Here is a 9,966-nt window from a genome sequence, read left to right on the forward strand (position 1 = left end):
AAAAGCGATGTATGATAGGGTATTACAGTTATCACAAGAGTCCAGAATTAAGGGTGCATAGTGGAATGTACTTGGGGTGGTGGGAGGGGTGCAGGGGAGATTGTGTACCGGGGGAGAGTTTTTCTTTTACTTTTCAAAGAGAGGAGCAAACGGGGGGGGGGGGGGGGGAGGGCTAGGCGGGGAGAGAAGTGCAGCAATGAATGAATGGAAATCCAAAATTTCTGTAAATGCTCATTAAAATTATTTTAAAAAATTAAAATATAATGCATATAAAAAAATATTAAAATCCTAGCTCCAGGGAGCAGCTGGGCTTCTCTGCCGAGCAGACCTGTTTGTTCCCCTGGTAGTCTACAGTATGTTCAACACTTTCCTCCAGTACCACAATGCAAAGCCATTGATCATTTCTTCTATCATCCTTAGTTATTGTCCAGCTCTCTGATACATAGCAAATAATTGTAAAGACAATGGCCTGGATCAGGCACACCTTAGTCTCCAGACTGACATTGTTGCTTTTTAGTACTCTGGAGAGGTCCCTGAGAACAGACTTTCCCAATGCATTTTAGTTCTTTTGATTTTCTGACTGCTGGTGCCAAGAGTGTTGATTGTGGGAGCCAAGCAAGCTGAAGATATCAACAACCTCAGTCTCTTCATCATCTATCCTGAAGCTGCCAGTTGTGTCCACGTTGTCTTATACTTTGTTTTCTAACTTTTCAGCTCCCATCCTTGAGCAATCAACTTGACAGTGTTAAAGACATCTTGAAAACAAACGTGACTGGCCTGGTCGAACAGGTATGCTGTCGTGGGGAGACGGTGGGGGACAAGCAGGGGGAAATGCAGTGGACATGTGCATAGAAAATAAGAAACCGAAATCAAAAAGGAAGGACATTCTGAAGAAAGGTCACAGAAAGGGGTGAGCACGGTCATTTAGTGGGTCCTTCTGAGAACTCCAACCCCGGCAGTTTTTGCCCAGCTTCTGTTTTGTCCAAAGCACCATGCAAAGACCATGAAAGGAGAACCTCCCCTTGCTAGAGCCCACCTTCTAGGAGGTCTTTCCATAGACAGTAGTGATTCTGGCTCAGCAGTCCAGTGCCCTGTAACAGAAATGCCACGGGGGTTGGGGGTGGGGCTTTGAGGAACAGAACTTGCTTTTCTAACAGTTTAGGAGGTCAGGAATCAGAATTAGGCCACCAGCCACCGTGGAAGGCTTTTTCTCTGTCAGCTCTTTGGGAAGGTCCTTGTCTCTTTTCAGCTTCTATTCTTTGGAGATTTCCACGTGGAATGAAACCTCATTTTGTACTTCTCTCCTTGTATCTAATCTGCTTTTTGTGATGTCTCAAGAGTGATTGCCTTTAAGCAAACTAAAACATTGAGAGAGTCTTAGTCACATAACAAAGAAGGTCATATACCCAAAGGGGATTATGTCCATCCACAGAAGTGTTAATTAAGATTTACGACACATATTTTTAAAATTGTTTTTCCTTTATATTGGTTTGCATATGAAATTTGTATCCTTTGTGTTTTGTTTGTATACATTGTTTCATGCATTCCTCCATTCACAATGATCATTCCCATACATTGTATTTTTTAAAATGAATCACCATTGATCCATGCCCACTGTTACCCAGCCTTTTCAGATCCCCACTGGATCTTTCCCAATTTCTTCACCCTTTTTCTCTGCCCACCAAACTATGACCACGAGATCCTCTCCCACATCAGTCCCCCTCCACCACCTTCTCCCCATATGGACTATTGTACACATCTCACTAGTAATCCTTCTATTTTTTTTAAATTTTGCTTTATTATTATTTTATTCGTATTTACTTCTTTTTTCTAATTTTTTGTGGTTTTTTTTAATGTATTATTAATTTCAGTAAAAATTTACAGAGACTTTGGATTTCCATTTATTCATTGTTGCACTTTTCTCCCCTCCCAACCCTGTCTAGTCACCCATGCTTGTTTTCTTTCTGCCCCCCCAATTCGCACACACACATCTGCCTGCTCCTCTCTCCCCTCCCCTTCCTGACCCCTTTGTCAGGTTTCTTCTTTGTTGTTAGATGCTGTCTTTGTCAGTCCCTGATTCTTGGCATCCTCATGCAGGAAGCACCATCTGATCCTGTACCACACTCATGATAGACTGAGGATCAGCAGACCACAGTTATCTCTAGGGTTTCATAGATGCCTAGCCAGGCCTTTCTTCCTGGTCTTTCTTAATCTAGAATTGTCACTGTTTAGCCTCCTGGAAACTCTCAGGCTTCACAAATAAACTACGAAGACAGGTCTGTTGATTTCGTTCCAAAAATTAGGTGAAAACCCTGTGGATTGGAATAGCTGCATCCTGTTGGATCAGAGGTTATCATGAGTTGGACCAAGTTGACTACACCTAATGCCAAAAAAGCTCCACTATTATTGTTAGGTGCTGTCAAAGGCTTGTAAGGCCCTTTGAGTAACAGGTTGACCCTGCCCAGTCCTGTGTAATCCTCACAAGCTCTGTTGTGTGTAAGCCCACATTTACTTACTATGTACATAGTTTTATTTTAAAATCTTTTCTAGGGCTATAAGTCCTTTAATGAAGTACCAGAGATGGTGCAAAACCAAACCAGTGGGATCGTTTCAGGTGAGAACCAATTCCAAAACTCTTTTTGTCATATTTGCGATCATTTTGTGTCTGTTGAGAATTGTAGAGAAGAGACTGTTGTTATCTTTTGAAATACTGTTTGTCTTAAGAAATATTCTCTCATCCAAACTCCCAAGTTTAAAAGATTATCAGAGCTTTTAAATGCTGTCACCTTCAGTCCATGTTGCAGATAAACCCAATCCCCCTGTTGTAATACTTTGTCATGCTCTGGGCCAAGTTGGTGTGGCCAGTGCCCTCTGTGATGAGAAACCTTCGGGTGTGTGGTGACACAGCTTTCAGATTCCTTTTATTAGGAGAAGATGCCCATTATTCCATGGTCCATTCCAAAGAACGAAACATCCTCCCCCGCCCCCCCCCCGGTTCTATTTTAGGAATGCCATGCAAGGATTTATTTTGCCTCCTTGGGACATGTTTTGTCTTTCCTGTCATGCTGAGGCTTGTAAGAGAGCTTATAGCTCTACGGGAACAGAATCAATGCTGAGCCCGTTCCCCGGCGTTAGAGCACAGGGCCAGTTCTTCTCTGTGCAGGGCTGGAGATAGATGGACTGTCTGCTAGGAGAGGAAAGCCTTGAAGTCATGTAAAAGCCTTCTATGTTTTCAATCGTTTTCCCAGTGCTTCTTTTCACCTTCTTAGTTTTGTATTTTTGTTAGTGTGGTCTGAAGGCAGTTGCACTGCTAACACAGAGATGATGTGTCTTGGGGGATTGAATGCATTAGAAGCCCCGTGGGAGGAAGGTGGACTGTTTCCTTCCTGGAGATGGTAATGATAGATGGGGAAGGAGAGAGAGGTAGGGAGGGAGGAAGGGAGGGCTGGAGGGAGGAAAAGAGAGAGAGACAAAAGGAGGGAGGGGGAGAGAGAGAAAGATATAGATAAATATAGATAGATAGATAGATAGATGATAGATAGATATTTAAATATTGTATTAGAAGCATTTGGTTAGGGTATTTTCCTATCCCTAACAGTATTCTTTGCCCTCACTAAGTCTTTTTTCCCCCCTTTTTTAATTTTTTTAAAAATTTTTCTACTGGTTTATTTATAAAAGTTAGATACAAATCTGAACATATTCTTTCAATTTTCCTCACCACTCACCCCCATGAAATTGTACAACCTAGTGATTATTAATGAAAAGTGTTGTGTCCTATGACACAGTCCTGTAGATATTTTACTGACTTCCTTGGCGCTCTGCTGGAGTAGCCTGTAGGAGTTTCGCTTTAACCCCAAGGTGGCTTCTCCCTGGCGGTTTAACCCTAACAGCCGATCCTAGAGAAAAAGACGGGCAGTCTCCTGCAGCATGATTGGCAGACTGCTGTGGGACGGATGTTACTGTTGTTTAATGGAAGTTATTCTTTACACTACCAAGGCGGGCAGTGTTCAGGCTTGTGTAGACCAGCATCTATCTCCAGGCTAATGAGAGCATGCTGCATGCCCGATCTATGTGTGCTAACCAATCTCCAATGTTCGGTTCTGTCCGCCCTCTCTGGATCTCTCCTGCCAATGTGTGCAGCCCTTCCTTGTATGTAAGTCAGGCGCCGCAGAGCACCCAGCATGCGTGACACGGCCTGTGCCCATGGGAATGTTGCTCACACACAAGCCAGAGTTTTCCCAGTCCACATGGTGCTTCCCATTGGCCTGCATACCCAAGGTTATTCTCACATCCTTCCAGAACAATCGATAACTCTTTATTCCCCTGGCATTTTGATAATTTAATCACTCCTCATGTTTATTTTTTTGAGTGCCTGCTGTGTACCAAGGACTTCTTGAAAGTATTGAAGAGCAAAGATGTCACTTTGAAGACTAAGGAGCACCTGACTCATACCATAGTACTTTTTCACTTGCTCCCTATATAAAAGTTGGACGATGAATCAAAAGCCTAGAATAATAGATGCGTTTGAACTGTGTGTTGACAAGGAATATTGACTATAAAATGGACTATAAAATAGAATGAACAATTCAATCTTAAAGAAATACAGCCAGAGTGCTCCTAGAAGCAAGGGTAGGGAAACTTTGTCCTGTATACTTTGGGCATGCTTTCGAGAAGAATCTGGAAAAGGGCATATCATGGTTGGAAGAGTAGAGGGTTGTTGTTGTTGTTGTTAAGTGCCGTCGAGTCGCAGGCGACTCATAGCGACCCTATGAAGGAGAGTCCTCGGCGCTTGGGTGCCGTTCATCCTCTCTCCAGGTTCATAGGGTTTCCAGAGGCAAGCTATTACGGAAGTGGATGCCACTCCTCCTTCCACGCTTGTTTTAATCGTGGAGCTCCACCCCACTCTCTGTCTGCATTGGGTAACCAGCCATTAATACATTTGACACATCAGTGTCACAGTGTTCAGCCTCACGGCAACCACAAGTGACAGTGGAGGGTTAGGAAAGAGATTTCCCACTGAGATGGGTTGATACCCAGTGACTGCCACGGAGGCTCAAGCATGGAGATGATGAAGATGATTGGCACAGGGTTGGTCAGACATTGGACACAGAGTTGAACACAGAATTGCTCTGAGTTGGAGCCAAACATAATGGCACTAACACAGCCTGACTACATGCCAGGCTTTGCCAGGCTCTGGAGATACAAGAGAAAGAAGGTGTGGCCAGGCCTTCCCTTCAGCCAGGCATGAATGAGGGGCTGAAAAAAGGTAGTAGAAACTCTTCCAGAGGAAGTGACATCTAAATGAGGCTCAAAGGAGGCGTTTGCTGGAGAGGGTAGTAGGATTCACATGTGTCACCGAAGGCAGCCTGACCCAGCAGCCATGGTGTTCAGCGTGGGACCAGAGAACCACTGGGCCCAGTGAGTTCAGGGAACTGTTCCCAGGAGACTGGAGTCTACACAGCCTCCCTTTCGGAATCCCAGAAGCCCCCTGAATCACTCTAATCAAGGATCCTTCAGTATTTTGGTCACAAGATGCTTCGAGGAGGCTACATGCCTCCACGGACTAACATCTGGTCTCTCTAAGAACCCAGCTCTCAGCTGCTCCCTCCAGTGCCTTGGTGTCTGGATTTCATGTCTTTGTGGAAAACAGGCCTCTACATGAAAAGGCCTCCATCATTTCTGTTGTTGTTGTTATTATTAGGTGAATTACTTGCTATGTATCAGAGAGCTGGACAATGACTAAGGAAGACAGAGGAAGAATCAATGCCTTTGTATTGTGGTCCTGGAGAAGAGTCTTGAACATACCATGGACATCCATGAAAACAAATAGGTCTGTCTTGGAGAGGGTGAAACCAAGTTTCTCCTTGGAAGCTACAATTTTGAAGCTCTTTCTCACATACTTTGGGCACGTGGCCAGGAGGGACCAGGAGAGGAAGACCCCGGATGAGATGGATTGATTCAGTGACTAGGGTAATGGGGGTAGGTGTATCAGAGTCAGTGAGACTGGCTCAGGACAGGGCAAGCTTCAGAGCTTTTGTACATAGTGTTGCAGGCAACTCGATGGCACATAACAGCAACATTATTAGGTGCTGTCACATTGGCACCAGCTCAGAGTGATTCTGCATTTCATAGGATGAAACACTGCCAGGACGCTACCGTTATCCTTGAGAAGCAAACCAACCCTTCACTGGGAACTTAAAATGAAATTATAGGTGTGAGGAAAGATACTGAGTCCTTAAAGTTCTCTAGGTGCCTTAAATGAAAAGGCTGTTTAATGCAATTATATTTTGGATCAAGCTATCATATATGTAAAGTTCACTAGGAGTTCCAGAATCGCGTTTTGAGGACTGCTGCTCTTTCTTGTCCCTGTCCTTACAAAGACATTTAAAGGTCCCTCCCAATGTCTCTAAGCTGATGAGTGTGTTCTTAGTGTATCTGTACCTGGAATCACTGTCCATAAAGCCAACTTCTGAAGAGTGAGAATTAGACCAAGTGAAAACTCAGTGTCTCAGGTAACTTGGTCTTCAGGACCTGCCATGGTGAACAGGTACTTTCCAGAACTTTCTGTAAATAGTGAACTTTTCTTCTAAGACATTATTAGGATTGTGTTAGCAGAATCTCTTCGACCACGAGGAGGCTCAGGTAGCCTTGTGGGGAAGGAGTTGCACTGGCAAACTAAAGAAAGGAGGTTTGAATCCACCAGCTGCTCCCTGAAAGACAGACAGAGCCTTCCCATGTGATTTACAGCCTCTGAAAACCCACTGGAGGGTCAGCTGGGAGCTGGTTCCAACACACCAGCAATGAGTTGAGTCTGAGCTGTTCTTTCACTCCCAGCTGTCCTCTTTGTTGTCACGTGAGTCTGAGCTCTTCCTTGCCCTCTAGCCATCCTCTTTTGTTTTCACATGTAAGACGCATAGATGTGCTTCTCTCTGTTTCAGTTTGCAGAAGTCCAAATGTTTAATGAAATACGTCACCTTAAATTACTTGTTTAAAAAAGGGTCCTGCCAAATTACTCTCTTCTTAACTGCCATTTTTCAAAGGGAAGCATCTTTCACTTTATATTAAGACTCTTTTTCTGGAATCCTCAAACAAGAGACTTTATATTCAGACAAACCCATGTTCAATCTCATTTCCAATAAGGGTGGTTCCTGCTTGCAACAGGATTTCCAAGACAGTCATAAACTGGTTCTCACATAAAGTCAATACCTTTTTTTTTTAGAGATTTTTATTATCATGGCATTTTATTATCAATACATTTGCAAAGCTAATCTATTTCCCTTTGGAGGGCAGAAACATAAGAATCTGTGAATGAACACTGGGAGTGGTAAATACCTCATGAGGTCCCATGCCGCAAGGCTGTGTAGTATTTATTCCTGATGATGAGATGTGCAGGGAAGAAAGCCACAAGAAAGTGGGTAGGCATAGTGCACGCTGCTCTCATTCAAATGTCTCACAAGTTAGGGACTCGCACTTGCTGCAAAACAAGCTTGTGGACAAATGTTTAAACCACTGGTGAGCTTAAGAGTTACAGCTAATAGCACAGACAGAAGGAAATCAGCTCGAGTCAGCATCGAGAAAAGTCCTTGGCATGTAGCAGACCCATTGCACTCTTAATCACCCTGACCTGGTTTTTCCACGATGGAAGAACAAAGAGAAAACTCTGGCTTGCCTTGCCCCGCATCATGAAGTCAGTGTTCACAGCTTGCTGTGTTGTCAATCAGTGCATCTCGATGGCTTGGGCTCCATTCATGCTTCCTGTGGAACCTCATGGTGTTTGAAGAACATGCGTGACGTGGGCAAAAGCAGAAGGGTTCCCGCCGTGCGGTGTGGTACCCAATCCCGATTTCCTCCAGTTTGAATATCCGTGCCCATCCTCTCTTCATTTCCAGGCAGCAAAAGGACCTTTGATTCCATAGGCTCTACGATCTCAAGCGTGTCGGGTCAGCTTCCTGTCCAGAGCACATTATCAAGTCTGATGTTTTGCATCAATGAGTCAGAAACTTTTATCAACCAGAATTTCTCCAAACTGGAGGAATATGAATCTTACCGGTGAGTGTCTGCATTGAAATAGTAAACTAAGAATGGGAACTAGGATGGAAGAGGGAAATGTTTGCTATTATCAGCGTTTCTAATATTATCATTTCATGGGAGCAAATTGTGTCAAGAGTATTAAATTGAGCTTTTATTGTGATATAGTTTGCAACCAAAAAATAAACACATCTATAGGATCAAAAGCAACACAGGGGCAACACTCACTTCTTAGAATATCTGTCAGCCACATGCGATCACAGGGGCAGCTTTTGTCCAGGGATAAAGCTCAAAAAACAGACAGAAAGAGATGGAAGGGTGAATGAAAATGAGAACCACCGGTAGGGAGGGAGAAGAGTGCTGGGACAATGTGGGGATTGAACTCCACCTCTTAAAACAAAATGTGTGCAGATGGTCTAATGGGATACCATCTGCTCTGTCAACGATCATTCAAATCGTAGTAAAAAGTTAAAAGACAAAATGAATGGAAAAATGAAGCCAACCTTGACATATTTTAATCCTAGTTTATATTCTTTCAAAAAGTTGAAGACTAGGGCAGCTCTGGTGATGTAGTCTGCAGTTAGCTGTGCTGTTGGTCCAAAAATAGTTGAAAACTAGTCATTCTTGGGCCAATTCTTTGCAATTTTGATGTCTTTAGTGATTTCTCCAGTCTTAGTTATGATTGTCAAGCCAGGCATGTGACACAATTTTAAATCATAAAAGTTATTAAGAAAGACATTTGGAAAGTATTCTGTTTTGTCTTTTTTTAAAATTTGGTTTAAAAGAAATTCATCGAGATTGGTTCTCCGTGGAACCAAATTAATGGCCCCTGAAAGAGCTTTGTCTTCTAAGTCATGACTTGAAACCACTACATTGTCCAGAGAGTTCAGTCCAGGCCTTCCCTGCCCATCAGAGACCGAGCGTGGTGGGGTGTAGTGTAGTCAGAGTGGATGGTGGTGGCCGTCTCAGCAGAAAGCTGGGCAAGGAGGGACTCGTGCCTGAGAAATTAGAGGCTCATGCGACATTTAAGAAGCACATGTTTTAAAGAGTGGCTTTTGAAGGCAGCTATGGGACCTGCCACTGGACCCTGTCTTGCTGCCCACACCCATAGAGACAGCCTGAAGACAGTCATCCCTAGGCAGGCTCTTAGTGACGCAGGAGCCCAGGCAGATTATAAAGTGATGGCAGTGGTTTTTTACAGTGTTGGAGAGGTGTAGTGAGCCTACCTGGAGCTTTACCAAAGTGGGTCATCTCGCACAGTCTGTAAGTCCCGGGATCTGTGTACCCTTTCAAAGCACTTTTGGAGGCCTGGAATGGTCAAGAGGTGTATCAGTGGCTCAGTGGTGTAGCATTCTGCCACTAACCAAAAGATTAAGGTAATATGACACTCTGATTTGCTGTCAACTGACGGAAAAGACAGAGACAGGGACACACAGGAATGGGGGTCAAACCAGAAAGCAGGGAGCCAACAGCTGGGAGAACCTCAGCCCCTGTGCCTTTCTGGATTTTTATTGAGAATCATCAGGAAGGTAGACAAAGGATAATCACAAACGAATTGTTGTTGTTGTTATGTGTCGCTGACTCTCTTGTGACTCATAGTGACCCTATGTACAACAGCCCTAAACTCCACTCTATCCTGTGCCAATCACACTGTCTCTGACACTCCCATCCCGATTACCCCAGTCACTGACTCAATCCACCTCATAGAGGGCCTTCCCCTCCTGCGCTGTCCCTCCACCCTCCCAAGCATGATGTCCCACTCCAAGGACCGGTCCTTCCTTCCAACATGTCCAAAGTATGTTAGACAGAGCCTCAGAATCCTTGCCTCCACGGAGCTGCCCTGTTTGACCCTTTCCAGGACGAATCTGTTTGTTTTCCTAGAAGTCCATGGTACCCTCAAACTCTTCTCCAGCACCACAGCTCAAAGGCATCAATTCT

The 9,966-nt window shown here is 44.1% G+C and overlaps 1 protein-coding gene across 1 annotated transcript in view; it reads left to right on the top strand.

Moving 5' to 3' along the window:
- PROM1 (prominin 1) overlaps positions 1–9,966 on the top strand; it is a 135,534-nt gene that overhangs the window by 76,747 nt on the left and 48,821 nt on the right. Inside the window, exons 9-11 of the mRNA XM_006884535.1 lie at positions 715–789; positions 2,551–2,614; positions 7,890–8,049. Coding sequence (XP_006884597.1) covers positions 715–789; positions 2,551–2,614; positions 7,890–8,049 — 299 coding nt within the window. The remainder of the gene's footprint in view (positions 1–714; positions 790–2,550; positions 2,615–7,889; positions 8,050–9,966) is intronic.

This window comes from Elephantulus edwardii, unplaced genomic scaffold, assembly GCF_000299155.1.
Source record: "Elephantulus edwardii isolate Elephantulus edwardi_28Jun2011 unplaced genomic scaffold, EleEdw1.0 scaffold00035, whole genome shotgun sequence".
NCBI classification, from domain to species: Eukaryota; Metazoa; Chordata; class Mammalia; order Macroscelidea; family Macroscelididae; genus Elephantulus; species Elephantulus edwardii.